Here is a 21,056-nt window from a genome sequence, read left to right on the forward strand (position 1 = left end):
CCGGCGTGGGGGCGGGCTGCGGGCCGGGGGCGCGCGGTGCACGGGGCCGCGGCGAGCCGGTGGCGGCAGCCAGGTTCCCTCTCTGCGCGCTGCGCTGCGCCCCGGGCACGGGAGCCGCCCACTGCCTCCCCGCGCTCGCCCCCCCGCCAGGCTGCCGGCCTCTATATAGCGCACCCCTGCACTGCCCGCGCCAGGCCACTACCCACTCAGGGGGAGCCGCAGAGAGCGCCGCGCCCGGGAGCCAGCCCCCCGCCCCCTGCGCCGCCGCCCCGACGGGCGCCCCGCGCCGTGGCCGGCGCCGCCGGGCCCCCGCGGCCACCATGAAGAAGGAGGTGTGCTCCGTGGCCTTCCTCAAGGCAGTGTTCGCCGAGTTCCTGGCCACCCTCATCTTCGTCTTCTTTGGCCTCGGCTCGGCCCTCAAGTGGCCGTCGGCGCTGCCCAGCATCCTCCAGATCTCACTGGCCTTTGGCCTGGCCATAGGTACCCTGGCCCAGGCCCTGGGGCCGGTGAGCGGCGGCCACATCAACCCGGCCATCACGCTGGCCCTCCTGGTGGGCAACCAGATCTCCCTGCTCCGGGCCGTCTTCTACGTGGCGGCCCAGCTGGTGGGCGCCATCGCCGGGGCGGGCATCCTCTATGGGCTGGCACCACTTAATGCCCGAGGCAATCTGGCCATCAACGCGGTGAGTGCCTACGGGCCTGGGGTGGGGTAATGACCTTGAAGTGGGCTCCCTGACCAGGCCCGGACCCCATTTCAAAGATGGGTGCCACAGAATGGGTGCCTGAAACTTCTGGCTTTCTCCTGTCTCAACCCTGAGTTTTGCCTTCCTCTTGGGACCTTCCTTGCTCCTGTCTGCTCCTCATGGAGTGGTTTCATAGAACCATCAAAGACGGGTTAAAATCCTGGCTTTGGGTGACCTTGCTCCTCTGGGTCTCATTTTTCTCCGCCATTCCATGGGGAGTGGGGGGATGGTCATAACCTACCACAGCAGGTGTCTAGGGGGTGACATTTAGAAATCATGCATGTGAACCCCTTACCATGGTACCAGTGTGTAGGGTCTGTTGAATATTGGTTTCTGCTCCCAGTTCCCCGCTCTCACCACCCCGCCACAGTCCCAGATTCGGTCCCCATGTCCCATGCAAACTGGGTTCATTAATCAAACACAGAGGAGGATTTTCTCGGCCATTGTCAAGCCGTGAGTCAGCCCCACCGGAGAGACGGGTTTGAGGTTGGCACTGGCAGCGGGTCAGACACGGGCGGGAGGCAGGCTGGGGGTGCAGCAAGCAAACTGGGCAGCTGCCCACAGGAGGGAGGGTAAATGCCAGCTTGTGGGGGTGGGGAACTGGGCAGAACCGTTGACAGGACCTTGTCCAGGAAAAGCTCCCTTGCACTCAGCTCCTTGGCCACAGGCCTATACTCCAAGCTTCGCACACACGCTTAGGTAGGTCATTTCAGCGAATGACCTTCCTGACGTGTGCAAGGCTTGGCCCTCAGGTACAGTGGCTCCAGGTGTCGCTGGAGGCCCAAAGCCCCATTCCCCAAGCACCCAGCCATAGAGCTGGAAGGCAGGGGTTCTAATCCACCCTCCCCTTGCAGCTCAACAACAACACAACCCAGGGCCAGGCTATGGTAGTGGAGCTGATTCTGACCTTCCAGCTGGCACTCTGCATTTTCTCCTCTACCGACTCCCGCCGCACCAGTCCTGTGGGCTCTCCGGCCCTCTCCATTGGCCTTTCCGTCACACTGGGCCACCTCGTGGGGGTGAGCAATGCTGCCACTTGGCTGGAGTTGTGGGGAGCCCCTCGGGCCAAATAATGGGGCCCTAGAGCAGCACCCTTCTGAACCAGGAAACCCAGCAGTTAAGGCCTGGAGGGGGGTTGCTGTACTCTGTCCCAGGCTGGCTCCCCGCAGCTCTTCTCTAGCCTGAGGGAATAGGCCAGGAAGTGGGAGTTGTGGTGAAAATGGAGATCCAGCCTGAGCTCAGGACTTGAGAAGAAAGAAGGGGGCACGGGCACCCATGGAGGGAGAGGTCACCAGCCTAGAAATCGAGAGACTTGATTCAGAGACTTGGCTGAGCCCCTAAACTTCTGGGTGATGCTGGGAAAGACCGGCCCTTTAGGAGTTGGACAAGCGTGTTGCCCTCCTTGCCACCTGCCTCCCTCTGTCCAGATCTACTTCACCGGCTGCTCCATGAACCCAGCCCGCTCTTTCGGCCCTGCAGTGGTTATGAATCGCTTCAGCTCTGCTCACTGGGTGAGTCTCAGCCCTACCCTGGCACCCTGGCAATGAGAGCCTGGAAACCCGACCAAGAGCCCCTGGACTATCTGGAGGCTGTGGGCGCAGCCCTTGGGGTGGCCCTGGGAGGAGTGGCTGGAGAGAGAAAGCGATATAGAAAGGGATGGAAGGCAGCCAGAACAAGGACAAGAGTAGCTGAAAGGCAGAGGACCCTGGTTCAAGCCTGGGGTGGGGTGTATCTGTACTCCTAGGGAAGGGAAGGAGATCTGTTCCTCTGTGTAGATCTCTGACGACTTGGTGTCTGTACTTCTGGGGTATGATGGGATCACACCATGTCTGTGTGTCTGTCATCTCTGATTTTTTTTTTTAATCTGTCCCCGTTGAGGGGGCTGAGAGTCTTCCTTCCTGTGGGCCTGTCCCCCTGGACAGTCTATCTGTTGCCTCCTCATGTTCTCTCTCTCCAGGGTCTCTTTCATTTCCTGTGTGGGAGGCAGAGGAGTTCTTTTGTCTCTCCAAGAATCTACATGCCTGTTTCCTTCAAAGGGTCATTTGTGTCTCTTTAGGGTGAGGCTGGGGGCCCTGTCCTTCTGGGTATCTCTCTCTTTTGAAGATCTGAGTGTCTGTAGGTCTCCCTGTCATAGAGGAATGGAGTGTCAGTATACCTGTTCCTTAGGCAGGAGGGAATCTTTCCTTCTGGAGGTCCAGAAGTCTGTTTGTCCACCTCCCCTGAGGGTCCATAGTTCTGTCCTCTGGAGGGGAGGCTGTCGGTCTCTGAGACTCAGCCGCCTGATGCTGCCGTGTCCCCACCAGGTGTTCTGGGTAGGCCCCATCGTGGGGGCCATCCTGGCTGCCATCCTCTACTTCTACCTGCTCTTCCCCAACTCCCTGAGCGTGAGTGAGCGCGTGGCCGTCATCAAGGGCACATATGAGCCTGAGGAGGACTGGGAAGAGCAACGAGAGGAGCGAAAGAAGACCATGGAGCTGACTGCCCGCTGACCTGGGTCAGGAAGGGGTCAGTCCCCTAGCCCTGGAACCACAGGGGCAAAATATATACATATATGACAGCAAAGCTTCCTTCCCCTATAGCTGGGTCCTCTGGGCTAGGGAGGAGGTGCTGGCTCCCCAGCTTCACAATAAGGAATGGGAGCCGGAATCCATGATGGGACTCTTGGGTGGGGGCCAGGGGTTGGTGTCTGATGGGGAGGGGGGTCTGTCTGGGACAGGGCAGCCTGCTGCCATGAGGTCGGACCTCAGAGACTGAAAGTAGCACCAAGCTTACAGGCTGCATGGGGGCCAAGCTAGGAAGGGGTGGCCAGCAGTCTGTATGCCCCTATATTCCCCCACCACCCCCACCTTAAGAGCCAGAGGCGTCCCAGTCCCTTGGACCGCAGAGGCTGCCCCTCCCCAGATTGCCTTAGGAGGGAGACAGACTGATTCATTAAATGCTGCCTTATTTATTTCCGCTCGAGGATGCACAGGGTAGTGCCGGTGTTTGGGGCAGGGGCGTACCAATAAACCACTGACATTCATGTTCTGCCTCGTCTCTCCCCAGAGCGTCTCCTTAAGGCACTCTGGCTGATTATCTCTGTCCCTCTGGACAGTCTGTCTCCTCTTTGTCATCCCCTATGCTCTCCACAGTCTGCATAATTCTCCGTGGCAAGACAGGGAAGCTGAGGCCAGGGGAGGCTTAGAGAGGCAGAGCGATGAGGTAAGGAAGAGAGAGAGGGAGAGGAGGAGACAAAAACACAGAAATGGAGCTAGAGGTCAGGAGGGGACAGTGGGAGTAGAGGAGGGGTCCTCACCAACTCACCCACCTGCTCATCCCCCCACCTCAGCTGTGTAAGTCTCTGCCACTTGAGGAGGGCCTGGCCCCAGTGCCAGGGAGTACCAGGCAGGATGGAGGAGGACTGAACCCACTGGCAGCCCCTTGAGACGCCAAGGGGGTGACCAGCCAGCTCTGTCATGGGGAAGGAGACACAGCCCTGGACTGCCCTCTCTAGTCCGAAAAGATGCCATTTTGGGAGCCTGGGGTCAGAGGAAGAAACCCCCTGCCTCACTCCCCAACATACCAGGAGTCACAGCCAGCGCTGCCTTTTTCTGGTTCTCCTCGCTCCTGCCTCTGCCAGCCTCTGTTCCCGCTGTTTTCCCCTCTGGGCCTGTGGCTCTGCTCTGCTCTGTCCTTGTCCCCTTGTCCCTGGCACTCCTTAGGAAGCCTCCTTAAACTCTCTGAGCCCCCATCTCTCAAGCTAGGAAACAAGGATAAAAAAGACTTCCCTCACAGGGTTGCTGTGGGAATGATTTAAGATGAAGGGAGTGAGATACCTGGAACCAGTCTGCTCTTTAGGGAAAATGGTGGACGTGGCACAGAAAAGCAGCGCAGAACACAGCCCTGCATCATAGTTAAAGAGTCTAGCTTGGAGCTCAAATCCTACTTTGCAACTTTGGGTAGCACAGGTTCTCTGAGTTGTGGTTTTTTGGTTTTCGTTTTTTGCAAGATGTTTTATTTATTTATTTGAGAGACAGTGAGACCACGTGAGCGGGGGGAGGGGAGTTGCAGAGGAAGAAGCAGACTCCCTGCTGAGCAGAGAGCTCTCATCTATAAAATGGGGATACTTGTACCCACCTCGTGGGTTGCTGTGAACATAAAGGAAGACAGAGGACGGACGGAAGATGCTTGCGTAAACAGGGCCAGGCACCTCCGTGAGTGCTCAGTAAACTAGTGCAACAAGAACTCAGCAGGTACATATTGGTGACCCCAGCCCCTCTCCACTTCTGGGCCCCTGCTCTCCTGAGAGTGAACCTGAGTTCCTGCTTCTCCAGGATGGGAACCTCTCCCATGGTCTTACAGTTTTGCCTCCGAAGAGGAGGGGCCAGTAGCATCAGGAGAGGAACTGAGATGGGGTGGAAGAAGCCAGAGACCCTGACTGGCCAGCCTCAGTCCCAGGGAGGGAGGGTGAGGAGAGCCAGACTTCCTAGCCCTCCTTCAATTTGAGCCTAGTATCTGTGAATGGGAGCTGCAGCTGCCCCTGCCCTGCCCTGCCCGCTTCATTGACTGATAGTTAAAAACACATGGTGGGTGGGTGGGTGGGGTGTGTGTGTGTGTGTGTTTGAGAGAGAGAGAAAAAACAAACCTCCTTTAAGGCTCCCCTTAAAGGAGTAGTCCCTCACCTGCCTCATCCACCCCATCCCAAACCTTGAGCCGGGCAACGCAAATACCAGATCCGACCAGCAGGGGGCGACCTCGTCCACCGAATCCGCCGCTGCTGGGCTTCCTCTAACACAAATCCTGGGTCTGGGCCCGAGCCGCGTGGGGGTACGGGGAGTCTCTCAGGTCTGGGTCCTCTAAGCCACCAGGAAGCAGCTACCCCGAGTCCACTATCCGGGAAGGGGTGCAGAAGAGAGAGGATCCCTTCCCCCTGTCGTCCCCCACAGGCCTCAGGTACAGGCACAGACCTGACTGGGAGGCTGGCCTCTCCCTCCAGCCCAGCGACCAGCCTTCCTTTTTTGATGGGTCCGAAGGGGAGCATAAAGTGGTGAACGGTGGGTCTATGGGAGACAGACCCTCCAGGGATGGGTGGGGCACCCAGCTCGAGGGAGTTCCAGGCCTGACCTGGCCAGAGGGTGCGGGTCCCCATAGGGCTTTGGGCCCACAAGATGCAGCAGCGGGCTGATAGGTCAGCAGGGGGCGCTGTGTTCCTTGGTGGGTGAATTTCCTGGCGGCTGGGTCCGGAGCCCCAAGGGGCCTGCGCACACGTGAACACGCACACAGTCGTAGCCCGCCACATCTACAATGACCTTCAGTTGTACTCCAGCGGCTGTGTCTACTCGGTGTAGACGGCTCACGCGGTGTGTATGCGTGTGTGCGTGTGCGTGTGCGTGTAAGAGCCACATCAACCCTCCCCCATTCTCTCACAGGGCCAAGGGGCTGCTGGGGACCAGACCCAGGAACCTGGCCCTGTGTGTTCTCAGAGAGGTATGCGTGTCACGCCCAAGGACACACATGCTCAGTCACCCCTGAGCCTCTGCTCCTCCTGGAAATGGAACCCAGGAAAAGCCTTGACTCTCCTATGGGAGGTTTCCTACTCCTCCCCCTCCCTCTCTGCCCAGGGGCTGCTGGTTTTCTCCTGGTAGGAAGGCGGACATGGGGACACGATGGGGAGATGGAGGGAGGCTGGGGGTAAAGGCAGAAAATGGCCGCAGGGTTGGCTGTCTAGGGGGGTGGGAGCTGGAGTTGAGAGGTGTGTTAGATCTCGAAGCCCCACAGGAGCCTCATGCTTCCTCTGCCAGGGGTGGATGAGGCTTCCACAATTCGGGAGGATTGCTGAGATGATGCGAGAGAAGTTATCTCGAATCCTTCCTTCCCTTTCTGATACGCTTTCATTCTCTCTTGGCTCTTCTTTCCCAGCACCTCCCTCTTTCCCCTCCCTCCTGCTCCTCCTCTGTTCCCCAAGCGAGAGGAGTCAGAGCCCACATTGCCCCTTGTGCATACACACCTCCACACTCGACTCCCCAACGGAGACAGCCACCACAGCAGCCAGACAGGCCTCTAGGAGGTTAAAAGCACACAGCCACCGGCCAGCAGCTGTAGGCAACCAGGTGTGAGGCCTTGGCATAAGGCCTCTGAGTGTGAGGGACCTTGGAACTCACCAGCAGAGCCCAGGACTGGCAGGGTCCAGGGAGGTGCTGGCTGGAGCTGGAGCAAGGCCCTGACCAATGCCCACCTGGCCTGGGAGGGGGTGGGGGTTGAATGACCTTGGCCCCAGGCCAGACAGGGCCCCAGGAGGCGCTGCTCTGGGCCAGCTGAAGACATGGGCTGCTGCTGAACTTGATTCTCTCAACCTCCAGGGCCCAAAGCAGGAGTCCCAGGAGCTGCTTGTCTGGGAGTTGCCACGGCAATCAGGACCCTTCCCACCCCAACCCAGTCCTCACACCTGTCTCCCCAGAGGGTTGAGGGAGGGCAAGCCTAACCCAATCAGAATTTTCTTGGCTCAGAGACTCTCTCCTAAGTATCAGCACATTTAGCCCTAATGACACATGGGGAAAGGGCAATTATCTCCATTTATAAGTGGGGAAACTGAGCTCACAGAAGTTACCCACTGGTCGGGGGTACAGCATATAGACAGCAGAGTGAATGCTTTCTCCTGTGTTGCTGTATCAAAGGCCCTCAACAGCCCAGCGTGAGGGCTGCTGGGTGCTTGGCGTACAGGTGCACCCTACCGAGGCTAGGCAGGGTATAGGGAAGCCTTCTGTGGTCCTGTCTGCAGGAAGTGAAGGAGAGACATGGCTTGAGGTGCCCAGGGCCAGCCCCTAGGCAGAGAGCCCACCATGTCAGCCCACCCACACTGCCCCCACAGCCATATTCCTTCATTCCTGGAGCATTTATTAAAGCGTCTTTGAGGGGTGCCTGTGGCTCCGGCCTTAAGCGTCTGCCTTCAGCTCGGATCATGATCCCAGAGTCCTGGGATCGAGCCCCACATCGGGCTTCCTGCTCGGCAGAAAGCCTGTATCTCCCTCTCCCACTGCTTGTGTTCCCTCTCACGCTGTGTCTCCATCAAATAAATAAATAAAAATCTTAAAAAGAAAAAAAAAAAAAGCCTCTTTCACACCAGGCAAGCATGGGAGTCTGCACCAAAACAGGGGAGGCAGTGAGGAGGACAAAGCCAGGAGTAGGCACTGGCTGGAGAGGAGAATCAGGGCAGGCTTCATAGAGGAACGGGACCTGAGCAAAGTCTTGAAAGAGACAGAGGAAAGGGGTGACAAACCCATGGTCTCTCCAGTACTCTGCGATTACCCAGGCCCCGTTACCAAGTACCAGCCAGGAGAGGGGGAAGTGAACACCCCAGATGAGACTGAGACCACGATCCCAGTCGCTCGCAGGGAGCCAAGAGCCCAAGGAGGGGCTCCTGACTGGACAGGAGAAGGGCTATCTCTTCTTCAGGTCCAGAGGGAAGACGGGGAGGGCATGGAACTGCAGCAGGGGAGTTTGTGGCTGGGGAATAAGGATGGGAAGAAGTCTTACCTGCTAGTTTCTCTTTCTAGGTAGGACAGGGGGCGAGCTGAGCTGCTGGAAGAAAGCTGGAGTAGGGCACTTGGAAAGCGTGGGCAAGGTTGGATGTCGGCCTTGGAAGAATGGGGAGAGAGAGAGAGAGCTGACTGAGGACGGTGTAAGGATTGCTGAGCAGAGCTGTGACCCCCGCTGAAGCCAGGGACCATGGACTCGTCATGGCAGCAGTCTGCATGGCTGGGCGAGCTTCTCCGGCAGCGCTTGGCAACACAGATCCAGATGGGGGCAGAGGGCTATGGAGGAGAATGGAGCGGAGAAAACAGGGAGCTAGGACACTGGGGGCATGGATGGGGGATCTTGCTGGGGAGGGGAGGGTGAGGCCACGGGAGGCTAGAAGAATGGAAAGGGACGGGCACGGGGTGGGGGGGTGAAAAGGACAGAGCCTGTAACCAGAGCTGGGATATTCCACTCGAAGATTTCAGAGGGCTCAGTCCCAGGTGGGATAGGTAGAAGGCTGGAAGAAGAGCTGACTGTAAGGAAGTAGATATGGATGTCGCCTGCCTCCAGGAGGTCAAGAAGCTTTTATTCATTCATCCTTTCATCAATAAATATTTATCAAATGAGGAATTTAAGAGGCAAGGTAAGGGTTCGTAGGGGGAAGGGAGGGAAAAATAAACAAGATGGAACCCAGGAGGGAGAAAAACCATAAGAGACTCTTAATATTAGGAAACAAACTGAGGGACTGAGGAGGGAAGGGTGGCTGTGGCTGAGTGACGGACATTGGGGAGGGTATGTGCTGTGAACTGTGTAAGACTGATGATTCACAGACCTGTACCCCTGTGGCAAATAATACATAATATGTCAATTTTTTAAAAAACGGAAAAAATATATATATCAAGCCCAGGGCACCCAGGTGGCTCAGTCAGTTAAGTGTCTGCCTTTGGCTTGGGACATGATCCTGGGGTCCTGGGATGGAGCCCCCCATCAGGCTCCCTACTTGGCAGGGAGTCTGCCTCTCCTTTTGCCTCTGCGTGCTGCTCCCCCTGCTTCTGCGCACGTTCTCTGTCTTTCTGTCTCTCTGTCAAATAAATAAATAAAATCTTAAAAAAAAAAAGATTTTATTTATTTATTTGACAGACAGAGATCACAAGTAGGCAGAGAGGCAGGCAGAGAGAGAGGAAAGGAAGCAGGCTCCCTGCTGGGCAGAGAGCCCGATGCGGGGCTCCATCCCAGGACCCTGAGCCAAAGGCAGAGGCTTTAACCCACTGAGCCACCCAGGCGCCCCAATAAATAAAATCTTTTAAAAATATATTTCTCAGGACGCCTGGGTGGCTCAGTTGGTTAGGCAGCTGCCTTCGGCTCAGGTCATGATCCCAGCGTCCTGGGATCGAGTCCCACGTCGGGCTCCTTGCTCGGCAGGGAGCCTGCTTCTCCCTCTGTCTCTGCCTGCCATTATGTCTGCCTGTGCTCGCTCTCGCTCCCTCTCTCTCTCTGACAAATAAATAAAATCTTTAAAAAAAAAAAAAAATATATATATATATATATATATATCTCAAGCACCAACTCTGGCCAATCCCTGTGCAAGACACTAGATGCAGGGATGAGCAAAATTTCTTTCCTGCTCCCTGAGGGACTCACTGTCCCATTAAGGAGGCACACTAACGCCATGACAGCACTCTGTGGTGACCCAAGTGTACAAACGTGCCCAGGTGGTGTGGGAGCACACGGAGGGCTCATCACCCAGGAAAGGAGGGGGCGACACTGAATCTGAGCGTTAGGAATGAGTTAGGAGTTACCCAAGCAAGAGACGTGGGAAGGGCTGTCCGGGGGGGAAGACAGAGGGTTCTCCAAGGAGCAACCAGCAGGGCATGTTGTGAACCCCTGGCCATTTGGTGAGGCCACAGGGTAAAGGACAAAGCAGGGAGTGGGGAGAGGTGAGGTGGGAAGAGCAGGATCCCTGAGGACCCTGTAGGCCAGGCATGAGGGCACTTTGAAGGGATTTTAGCAAGGGAGCAGCAGAATCAGATTTGCATTTTAGAAAGATCACTGGGGCTGCAGTGTGGATAATTGATTGGAGCTGAGTGAGGAAGCAGACAGAGAATGGTTCAAGGCCACAGGGCAGCGGGGGTGGCAAGAAGAGGGCACAGTCAAGAAATATTTAGGATTCCAAATCAGCAGGATTCAACACCTTTATTTGTGGGGGGCAGGAAGGAGAGAAGGTTCAAGGACGATTCCCGATTCCCGGGTGCCACCAAGGGAGTTGGAAAAAACTGGAAGACTGCATGGGGGGGCAGAGGGGCAGAGGGGGTACGCACAGAGAGAGCTGAGGGTCTCATTTTAAGACAGGTCGTATTTGAGGAGCCTAAAGACAACCAGGACATATCCACTGAGCAGGGATTTATGGCCAGGGGCGAGGTCAGGGCATCCCATAGTAATGAAGAAGCGAAGACCATTGTTTCCACAGCTCCACAGATTGTACTTAGGGAGGCAACACCTTTGTTTGAGAAAATATCTTTATATCTTTATATGCTGCTGGGGTGAAAAGGGCAGAGCCTAGGGCCTGGGTGACCTTAGGACCAGCATCGCCACAAAAATGGCTCAGCGGCCCTGTACGAGACTTGAGAGGAATTGCTCAGGCCCCTGAGCAGGAGAGCAGGGCAGTGGCGGGGGAGAGGGCCTGAGAGGGAGCGGGGCAAGCAAGGGAGACAGGACAGGGCAAGGACAAGCCAGTGGAAATTCCCAGCTCACAGGGGAGAAACTCTCCACTGCCATGTGTGTCATCTGATCAGCTGTGGAAGACGCCCCTTCTCCCCATGTCCCCCCTGCGCCCACACAGACCCAGGTCCTTAGTAAAGTTGACTCTGTTCACATCTGCTTTCTGTGAGTAGGGATTTAGGTGGGAAAGGAGGAAAGAGCTTCATTTCACATGTGGGTTTTGGGGGCATTGAATAGTGTGAGCCCATTCGGAGGCAGAGCCTGGAGGCAGGGGTGGGGGAGGGCAGGACAGCAGGAGCCTCTGGGAACTCCCAGGACCCTCAAAGCCGGCCTTGGACTTGGGGATGTGAGGAGTTTCTCCATCTAAGCTGGAATCCCATGCCCACCACTAGCCCTGCCCCTGCCCCTCTCAGGCTGGGCCCCAGCCTGCGGCAGCCTTACCTCTGTCCAGGCTCAGGAACCTGAAGGTTCCAGCTCAGCACCTGGGGGCTGCCCCCCTCCCTCCAGCTGGGAGGTGAGCTTAGGGCGGAGCAAGCCAGGGAGCACCCCTCCTCATCCCAGCATCACACCTCCCACCCACAGAAACACACACAAACCTGCTCCCTGCCAGTCTGACCAGCAGGTCTGTGGGTCAGCAGCTAGGAGAGGAGCAGGCCAGAGACAAGAGACCCACCAAGATAGCTGAGATCAGAGGCTAGAGAAACAGAGGTCCCAGGAGAAGTAGAGGCAGTAGCTGAGGCAGCCGCTGAGGCAGCCGGAGCCAGACCCAGGGCAGCCTGGCAGGTGAGGCTGGGCCAGCATGTTGGCCTGCCGGTTCTGGAGAGCTATCAGCAGGGCGCTGTTTGCTGAGTTCCTGGCCACGGGGCTGTACGTGTTCTTCGGGGTGGGCTCAGCCCTGCCCTGGCCCTCAGCGCTCCCCACTGTGCTGCAGATCGCCATCACCTTCAATCTGGCCACGGCTGTGGCTGTGCAGATCACCTGGAAGACCAGCGGGGGCCACATCAATCCTGCCGTGACTCTGGCCTTCCTCGTGGGCTCCCAAATCTCCTTGCCCCGTGCAATGGCCTATGTGGCTGCCCAGCTGGCAGGGGCCACTGCAGGGGCTGCTCTGCTTTATGGGATCATCCCAGGAGACATCCGGGAAACCCTTGGGGTTAACATGGTAGGTGCAGGGAGGGGCACCTGATAGGCCTAGGAAGGGATGCCCCCGCAGGGGGTAGGGGTGGAGGGCCAGGCCTGAGGAGCAGGGAGGGGAGGTAATAACTCAGCCATGTGCTCCTTACCTGCTCTGGGCTGAGCCTTGGGACACAGGAGAAGCCAACTGTGGCCTCAATGCAGGCAGAGCAGGAAGGGGGTTATGGCACCAGGAACAGGTGGAACAGGGCCAGGAGTCAGGAAAGGACCAGGCATTGAAGGTTCAGGGTGGCCAGGGATACCTGGGGCTGTGGGTAGTGGCAGGAGTCCCGGTATGCCCTTCTTCTCTCCCAGTCTACCCCACGAGCCCTGCTCCTTGGCGTCCCCATGTTTCTCCTTCCCCTGAGGCCTGTCTCACTCCCCCAGATTCCCCTAATCATCTATCCTTCCACCTACTTCCCCAAGTCTCCTCCTTCTACTCCTACCCACGGTCTCCTCCCAGTCTGCTCAAAAACCTGTACGCCACGCTCTCCCCTGCTCTGAGCCTTCCCTCCCCCATCAGAACTAAGCCCCTTGCCAACTACCGGCCCCAGCCAACTGGTGGGCTAGGAGTGGGGGCCGCTCCCTTCTGCAGGGAGCAGGAGTCCAGGGCTGACCGGAACTCCACTGCACAGCTCTCCCCATCTCCTTGGGTCCTGGAATCTGCGGTGGTGACGGGTCACCCCCCTACGGTGGGGCAATGAGGCCTGAGCGGGTCACCAACCAGCATCACCTCCAGCACAGCCTCCTCATCCAGGTCCGGAGCAGCGTCTCGACGGGCCAGGCCGTGGCTGTGGAGCTGGTTCTGACCCTGCAGCTGGTACTCTGTGTTTTTGTTTGCACCGACAACCGGCAGGCATCGGGCTCCCCGGCCACCATGATGGGGATCTCTCTGGCACTGGGGCACCTCATTGGGGTAAGAGGCAAAGTGGACACCGTGGACATGCACACACTGGTCACTCCCTGAGGAGCCTGCAGGGACCCTGAAAGCCAGGAAGTGTCCCTCCCTGAGCCCTTAGTGGGTTGGTTCGAGGCTGTGTTCCCACAATCCAGGTCTGGGGTATGGTGCTGTCGTGGTGAAGGCTCTAAGCCAGGACAGAGGGAGTTGCCCAATCCTGGGCCTGCCTTAAGCCTCCTCATACCCTAAACCAGCACTTGCCCTCCAGGTCTACTTCACAGGCTGCTCCATGAACCCGGCCCGCTCCTTCGGCCCCGCCATCATCGTTGGGAGGTTCGAGGTCCACTGGGTGAGAGCCTCTGCTGGCTGCCGCGGGATGGGAAGGGCCTGGGCAAGGGCAATAGGGACTGTGGCTCTCACCAGTGGGCGGTCCACCAGGACTTGGGGAGCTGGGACTTCCACCAGAGACCATCTTGACCTCCCAGTGGAGGTTTCCCTTGGCTTGGAAGACAAAGGCGAGTATCCTGGCTTGTACTTCCTTTCTTTCCATCTTCAAGAGCCAAGGGGACCCAGTAGGCTGTTAATAAATGGGCCGGGGCGGGAGACACAGGCTTGGCCCAGGCCTCAAGTCCTGGCTGTTTCCTTATTCACTTCCTCCAGCTGGACCAGTTTCCAAACTTGGATAAAGAAAAAGACAAACAGAAATAGACACACACACACCAGCAGAAGCAGGAACAGCACTTAGCCAGGCCTCCTGGTTGGAACAGGGGAGGCCAAGAGGAGGGAAGCAGGAGTGGTGAGGAGACTGGGCCTGCCCCACGCAAGGCAAGGTCACCTCACCTGCAGAGACTTGGCAGGCAGGATGCCTGTTTCTCCATTTTGTCACCATGTAAAGAGCCTGAGGGGTCCTGGTAGACCAAGTTAATACTAGGGAAGCAGCCTAGGATGCCGAATCTACCCTGTGATCCTGATGACTCATGCCTATTTCTCTCTGCCCCCTCAGATCTTCTGGGTGGGACCCCTGGCAGGAGCTGTCCTGGCTTCCCTGATCTACAACTTTATCCTCTTCCCTGGCACCAAGACCATGGCCCAGCGACTGGCCATCCTCATGGGTAGCGAAGAAGTAGAGAAAGTGGCAGAAGAGGAGCCTGAGAAGAGAGAATCCCAGTCCAGTTCAGGGGACACAGAATCGGGGAACATGTGTCAGACAGTATAGAACGGGGCCCCTCATCTTTGGGCTTCTGCGAGGAGCCCTTTAGGTGGATAGGCTGCCTTGTACAACCAGATGTCGGGTTTAATGGGGGGAGGGGGAGGGGGGAGAGGATGAGGGCAGGAAGGATGGGGAGGCTAGGCCTCTTGTCCTAACAGGGGGGACCGGGAATGCCAATCCCTACCCCTGGCATTATATTTCTAGACAGAATGAATCTGGGAAGCAAATCTGTTCAGTTTCCTCCTCCTACATCTCTTAATGGGACAGAGCAGAAGGAGGCAGGGAAATTCATGACTGCCCTCCTCTTCTCTCATCCATCTGGATCCTAGTGGGCATCGTGGGCCTCCAGATCGCCTTGTCTTGGGTATTAGAGCCCAGACAGCCATTCAGTTTAGATACTAAGGGCTATAGAGACCTTGGGGAACCTCAACATCTCACCCACCCTTGAAGGGAAAGCGAGACTTCCCAGAAGAATCAGGTCCTGGGATGGTCTCTGAGCTCCTCATAGGGATATCTCTGCTCTTGGGTATAGTTTGGGGGCTACAGACCAGCCCTCAGCCTGAGGCTGTGCTCTGAGGACAGAGACTGTCCTTCCAATCGATCTTCATTCCTCAGGCTTCTAAATACACAGGAGAGGACCCTGCCCTGGGGAAGAGGGGCAGGATATAGGTAAGGGAGGTTTGGGTCAAACAGGCCTTTTCCAGGGCAGGCTCTCCCCAGATGTTTGCCCACCTTCCACGCCACAGCCCCATCCATGGGAACAATCCTGAGAGGAGAAGGTCCTTATCCCAGCCCCCTGTTCATGACCTGGGCGATAAACGGTCTCCAGCCTCATTTGCAATTTTGCCAGGATCCTCAAAAAGCTACTAATGAAGTCCCAAGGATGGTAAGAACTTAGGAATGACCCAAGAAACCAGAATTTGCAGTTCAGTGCTTCTGAAGGACAGCAAGCCTCAGTTGGTTTGTTTGTATTTATAAGCTGCTGTAAATACTGTCTTGACTTGGGGCCCTATGGATCTCAGCTTCCCCAGCTAGAAAATGGGCACAGTCCTCCCCTAGCGCCCGCTGTCAAAACAAATAAGAGACTGGAAAATGTTTTCACAAGTTAAAATGTTAGAAAAACAAACCCAATAAATGATGATTATTGTCACTGTTACTGTAATTATCGGGTTTGAATACAATTGCTGTTGGTAATGGGAGGGTGGAGGGAAGAAGGGAGAGGAGGATGATTGAGAGGGAAGGAAAAGAGAATAGGCTTTTCTCTTTTCATCTGTTCCACTTACTTGCACTGCCTCCTTCTCTCCTGGATCCACTGACCCGGGAGCTTTGTGTGTGTGGAAGGGTTGAGGAGGGCCACTGGAACAAAGAGACAAGCCAATAAAAGTCAGTTCTTCTCATCTCTATGGTGCCCATCACCATGGTACCCTGAGATACAGCAACCAAATGCATAAAAAAGATAGGACCTTTTCCATGATGTCTCCAAAGGCACCGGGCATGGGAGGGGCTCCCAAAGTCTTTCATGGGCAGGGTGACTAGAGCAAGAGCTGAGTCCCCAAGTGCTTGTGGCCACAGTGACCGCATTCAGAGTTCTGTGATATTGTCAGTGTGGAGTACTATTTACATCTCTCCAAGACAGGCCCCTCTCATCCATCTTCACAATCTCTCAGAGCCCAGGGCTTCCTGTGCCCTTTTATGAGCAGGGACAGCTGAGTGTGGGGGAGGGGGGAGGGCTGTGATTGACTTGCTAAAGGTCACCCAGCTCAGTACCAAAGCCCCCTAAGGTCTCCTCAGCTCCCAGCTTAGAATTTTTCAGAACAGAGCTCTGGGGGGTCTATACAAGCTCTAGCAGGAGGAAGGAAGAAAGGAAGGAAGGAAGGACAGAAGGACAGATGGACTGGAAAGTTGACAAAGGCAGGAGTGCGGAGCTCCTGCAGTAGGCTCCGAAGCCCCTAGACAAATTATCTCTGCGTCGCCAAAGCTGAGCACACACTGGGTACTCAATGCAAGTTTGATGAACCAATGACTGAGACTGGGTGACTGGGGAGGAAGGGGAGGCGGTCATTGATCAAGAGAATTCAGGAGGTGCAACTTCCAGTGTGCCAGGATGAGAGCAGCTGAGGCCCCTGTGCTTGCATGGAGGGAAAGCTGGGACCAGGGGGCACAGCCACCCTGGAGCCTCGGAGAGCTCCCTGGAGCTCCTCGGGAGCAGACTGTGGACCCTCTGTCTCAGGAACTTCCGGGCCAAAAGGGTCAGACTGCTTGGAGAGAGCTGGGGGCTAGTTTCACAAATAGTTCTTTAAAGCTGTGCTCTGTTGGAAGAGGCTAGAGCAAGGGGGAAGACAAGCTTCATGAAAAGTGAGGAAATAGGTTAGAATCTGAAGAGCATCCAAAGTTAGACAAAGGAATGAATATCCAAAGGTTAGCGTCTCCTTCTCTGGCGCCCTTTAATAGGACAGCCAGCCATCTGTTTGGATGAGGGAAGGGCTGGCCCTTGGGGAGCCAAATTCACAGGTACCAGCCTGGGGCAACGGGGCTTCATAGCCTTAGCCCCTGGGCCTAGGGTGGGGTGAGAGGGTGGCAGTAGTGGGAGCATGGGGAGGACAGAGACCCAACCACGCAGACCCTCAGTGTGCACTCCCTTCCTCTCAGTTGTCACGGGAAGTTTTTAATTAATGGTGTGTAATCTGATCTGGCCCTTCTCCCCGCTGAGCACTGCCTTCAATCAGCAGAGCCATCTGCAATTGCAATTCATAATTCTCCCGAAAGGGATGGGGGTGCCTTGGTGATTAATACAATTAGCCTTTTATGTTGATGATTGCCTTAGCAGGAGCAGATGATGTGAGCTCAGAGCCTAGGCTGCCGTGTCCCCAATTGGCTGGCAGGACGCCCCTCTCCACTTCCCACCCCCACTGCTACCTCTGGCTGGAAAGAGGACACACTGGGACCACACTGGGCAGGGGAGGGGTGCGGGGAGTCCACCAAGGGGCCAGGCTCTGGGACACATTTGGGCTGCTGGGACTGAGGGAGAGGAGGAGAAGAGGCTTTTCACTTTCCAAAGAACATCACTTTGACTTAAAGGATTCTGTGTACCATATTTTAAAAAAAAAAAGGAAGAAGGCTACATAAAGGTATAATAGGTGTTGAAAGGGTTGAAAAAGTTGAAATACAGGCTCAGGCAGTTACAGCTGGGTGAACTTAAGCAAGTTACTTAAGCATCCTGAGCCTCACTATCCTCATCTAGAAAATGGGGTCTATTCAGTAAGGGTGGCAGGAACCACACGGGAAGAATGTGATTAGCTAGGCAGCCCCCGACATAGATCTCAGTTGGTGGTAGGGTTGTCGCCATCATGGCAGTAGACTGCTGACTGCCGTTCCCTCTTGCCAATGGTTCAGCTGCTTCCCAGAAGTTCCTAAGGCAGCCCAGCAGCCCAGCCCGCTATTACTAAAGAAGGACCCACTTCTTCCCCATTCCCCAACCTTAGTTAGCTTAAGCAGAAGATAGTGTGTATATGAGTGTGTTGGGGGAGGAGGATCCCAGAGGAAAGAAGAGTCAAGATTCATACCCAAAGGGCGCCTGGCTGGCTTAGTTGGAAGGGTATGTGACCCTTGATCTCGGGGTTGTGGGTTCGAGCCATAAGTTGGTTGTAGAGATTACTAAAAATAACTTTTTTTTAAAAAGGAAAAAACGAATGAAACTCGAGAAGGAAGGAAAGGCCTCCCCGGACAGAGAGGTGGAGCACTGGAGTGATTGTGGCTGAAAGCTGGTTTGCAGGAAGATCCAGGAAATGAGAGTAAGGAGGCCAGGTGCCTACCAAGGGGTACAAAGATGCAGGACTTTGAGCATCTGGAATTTCATAGGAAAGCTAAGAAATCAAAATGGAAGCAGCCATCAGAGCTGAGCACTTAAGAGGTGGCACCAATGAAAGTCAGGGATCTCTGATCTATATTAAGGTCAAGTGATCTGGAACAAGCTGACTGGCGACTTGATGGGAGAGGGCCCATGGTCAGGAGAGGATATAGTCTCAGTCCCTCCCAGCCCACAGCCCTGCACTCCAGGACCCTAAGCAGCAGAAGAGAGCCCCTTATCAACAGGGTTGTTGACCTAGAGCCAATGCCAGGCCCAAGCAATGTCAGAGGGAAGAAAGGGAGCAAAGAAGGGAGGGGAGAAGCTAAGGGCTAATCAAGAAGAAGAATCTGGGGTGCCTAGGTGGCTCAGTGGGTTAAGCTGCTGCCTTTGGCTTAGGTCATGATCTCGGGGTCCTGGTTTCGAGACCCGCATCAGGCTCTCTGCTCAGCGGGGAGCCTGCTTCCTCCTCCTTCTCTCTCTACCTGCCTCTCTGCCTACTTGTAATCTCTCTCTGTCAAATAAATAAATAAAATCTTTAAAAAAAAAAAAAAAAGAAGAAGAAGAAGAAGAAGAATCTGGCCAAACAGTGGTCACTGGGGGCAGCTGGGGCAGGGGTTCTGCATGGCCAAGATGTGCAATCACCTCTTGGGGAGGGGCAGCTACACCGAGGAGCAGTCGCAGTCAGCCAAATCCAGAGGGAAGGCGCGGTTAGGGAAGGGGGCTTATGAGACTGTGGAGTCTGACAGCACTAATTAGTAGGCTGCAGTGAAGGGGCATAGAAGGGGGAAATGCAAACTGTTTCAGAGCTCTGATTAAGTCAGTGAAAGGGACCGTTATTTTTTTTTCCCTTTTTAAAAAAACTTTTTATTTTTTATTAACATATAATGTATTATTAGCCCCCGGGGTACAGGTCTGTGAATCGCCAGGTTTACACACTTCACAGCACTCACCATAGCACATAAAAAGGGGCAGTTATTGCCAAAACTGGGAGCAGGGGATGCCACTGATGGTGGCACAGACTAACAACTCCACCCTAGCTCCGGGACGGATGGAACAAGGCCCGGCCAGGCCAGGGCCCAGCCTGGGATCCAGAGAGGCTGGGACAGTCCTCAGTGTCCAGTTATGAGGCACCAGGCTGGAGGTACCTCTCTGCCCAGAATACGCTTCCTGGTCCTCTCTGGCTGCCCTGTGCGGCCTGACATGCAAGCCTAATGTCATGGCCTCAGGCTGGTAAGCCTCCAGGGCCTCCCTCCAGAGCTCCCCACAGCATGCGACACATACCTCTGTCCTGGCACTGAACACGCTACTTCACAATTATTTGAACACTTCTCTCCACCGCAATGTAAAGACCTTCTTAAACAAAATTAGATTTTTAGTCTCCTCATCTCAGGGCAACAATTTCCTTAACTTGGCTATCTGTCCTTTTTGTTGGTCCCCAAACCATGGCCTTCCGGTTTCATGGGAGGAAAGACCTCTGATACTCTGGATTTGGTGAGCAAGTCGGACAAGGGATTGCAGTAAACACTCCCAGCTCCCTGCCTGAACAGACCTCTGACCTCCTCTGTGTTCAAGCACCCTAGGCTTTTGGTGCTGCACTCATTTCAGAACTCCACTAGGAAGTTCTAGTATTTTGGTTGTAGCCTCACTGATTCACAGTGACTTTTTTCTTACCCTTCCCTGACTCCGGGGTCACATGTAATGGCTCTAGGGGCCATGACTGGGACAGATTTTGATTCTATCCTACACATTGCCTGTCTCTTTGTGCCAGATGTTCTGGGGCTGAGCTCTCCTTTTCCTATCCTGCAGCTTCCCTCAGACACAGAGAACACAGAGAACTCCCTGTTTTAAAGCTCTTGGACCACAGCTAAATAGCAGGTTCCCTGACCTCCTCATCTATTCTAGCCAACACCCTATCTCCCGCGAACAGCAAACACTTTCAGCCCAAATAACATTGATAGTAAGATGCTTGATTATTTTATAAGAAAAAACACTGCATTGTTTTTGTAAGATGCCATTGATTATAAGCTATTCCAATTCTCAGAACTATTAAAGCATATTTCTAAGTGCATCTTACAACCAAGGAAATGATTGTTTCTCCTTCAGATCTTTGCTCTTTATTTATTTATTTTTAAGATTTACTTATTTGAGAGAGAGAGAGAGTGAACTTGCAGGCTCACGAGTGGAGGGAGGGGCAAGAGGGGGAAGGAAGGGAAAAGGGAAGAACCTCAAGCAGGCTCTGTGCTGAGCAAAGAGCCCAACAGGCCTCTATCCCACAACTCTGAGATCATAACCTGAGTGGAAACCAACAGTCGGACACTTAACCAACTGAGCCACCCAAGCACCCCAGATCACGGTTCCTTAAATCAGATTTTAAAGTTAAGGGGGAAGAGCGCCTAGGTGGCTCAGTGAGTTAAGTGTGTGAGTCTTGATCTCAGGGTCTTGAGTTCAAGCCCTGAATTAGGCTCCATGCTGGGTATGTGGAGCCTACTATGAATGAATAAACGAATGAAGCGAAGGGGAATGTAAGGTCAAAGTGGGGACCACACTGGAGGGTCTCAGATCTTCTTCCTCTAAGGGGGTTAGGCACCATTCATTGCCTTCATATGCTCTCAACTCCAGTGCAGTGAGTGTTTCAATACCCAGGCCACGAACATGTTTAACATCTCTTCTCCCTCAGTGCCAAGGAGGCCAGGGAAGAAAACCCCGCACCTTTTTTTCCGGGAGACGAGACACAAACCATGCCAAGCACGGACCACCATTTTGGAGGGGATAATCGCCTAGCACTCTAACACCATTTATCCAGCCATTTCCTACCCCACCGGGTTATCTTCCCCAGAGCCTCCAGGCCAGTGCCCTGAGAAGATGCCGAGATTAGTCATTTCCTCCTCAGGGGGCTAAGACAGCTCCGTTAAGCCGCCGACTGCAGGCAGTTCCCGTTAAAGCAAAGCAGCTGGAAAGGGCTTAGCCCTGTAA

General features: G+C 55.1%; 2 protein-coding genes across 2 annotated transcripts; both read left to right on the top strand.

Moving 5' to 3' along the window:
• The first annotated feature begins 320 nt into the window (after window positions 1–320).
• Window positions 321–3,759, top strand: AQP5 (aquaporin 5). Its single transcript, XM_044226891.1, has 4 exons — window positions 321–683; window positions 1,598–1,762; window positions 2,171–2,254; window positions 3,047–3,759. The coding sequence occupies exons 1-4, from the start codon at window positions 321–323 to the stop codon at window positions 3,230–3,232; spliced, it is 798 nt and encodes a 265-aa protein (XP_044082826.1). The 3' UTR covers window positions 3,233–3,759.
• Window positions 3,760–11,540: 7,781 nt separating this feature from the next.
• Window positions 11,541–15,398, top strand: AQP6 (aquaporin 6). Its single transcript, XM_044226599.1, has 4 exons — window positions 11,541–12,117; window positions 12,886–13,044; window positions 13,295–13,375; window positions 14,030–15,398. The coding sequence occupies exons 1-4, from the start codon at window positions 11,755–11,757 to the stop codon at window positions 14,240–14,242; spliced, it is 816 nt and encodes a 271-aa protein (XP_044082534.1). The 5' UTR covers window positions 11,541–11,754; the 3' UTR covers window positions 14,243–15,398.
• The last annotated feature ends 5,658 nt before the right edge of the window (window positions 15,399–21,056 follow it).

Source organism: Neovison vison, chromosome 12, assembly GCF_020171115.1.
Source record: "Neovison vison isolate M4711 chromosome 12, ASM_NN_V1, whole genome shotgun sequence".
Classification (NCBI taxonomy): domain Eukaryota; kingdom Metazoa; phylum Chordata; class Mammalia; order Carnivora; family Mustelidae; genus Neogale; species Neogale vison.

What these genes read in the sequence shown, in the direction of transcription:
- AQP6 (XM_044226599.1), top strand. Translation starts at nt 11,755, where the DNA reads ATGTTGGCCTGCCGGTTCTGGAGAGCTATCAGCAGGGCGCTGTTTGCT. An exon ending in AAACCCTTGGGGTTAACATG is followed by an intron (nt 12,118 to 12,885) that starts GTAGGTGCAGGG and finishes CTCCTCATCCAG; the next exon opens with GTCCGGAGCAGCGTCTCGAC. An exon ending in GGAGGTTCGAGGTCCACTGG is followed by an intron (nt 13,376 to 14,029) that starts GTGAGAGCCTCT and finishes CTGCCCCCTCAG; the next exon opens with ATCTTCTGGGTGGGACCCCT.
- AQP5 (XM_044226891.1), top strand. Translation starts at nt 321, where the DNA reads ATGAAGAAGGAGGTGTGCTCCGTGGCCTTCCTCAAGGCAGTGTTCGCC. An exon ending in GCAATCTGGCCATCAACGCG is followed by an intron (nt 684 to 1,597) that starts GTGAGTGCCTAC and finishes CTCCCCTTGCAG; the next exon opens with CTCAACAACAACACAACCCA. An exon ending in CACTGGGCCACCTCGTGGGG is followed by an intron (nt 1,763 to 2,170) that starts GTGAGCAATGCT and finishes CCCTCTGTCCAG; the next exon opens with ATCTACTTCACCGGCTGCTC.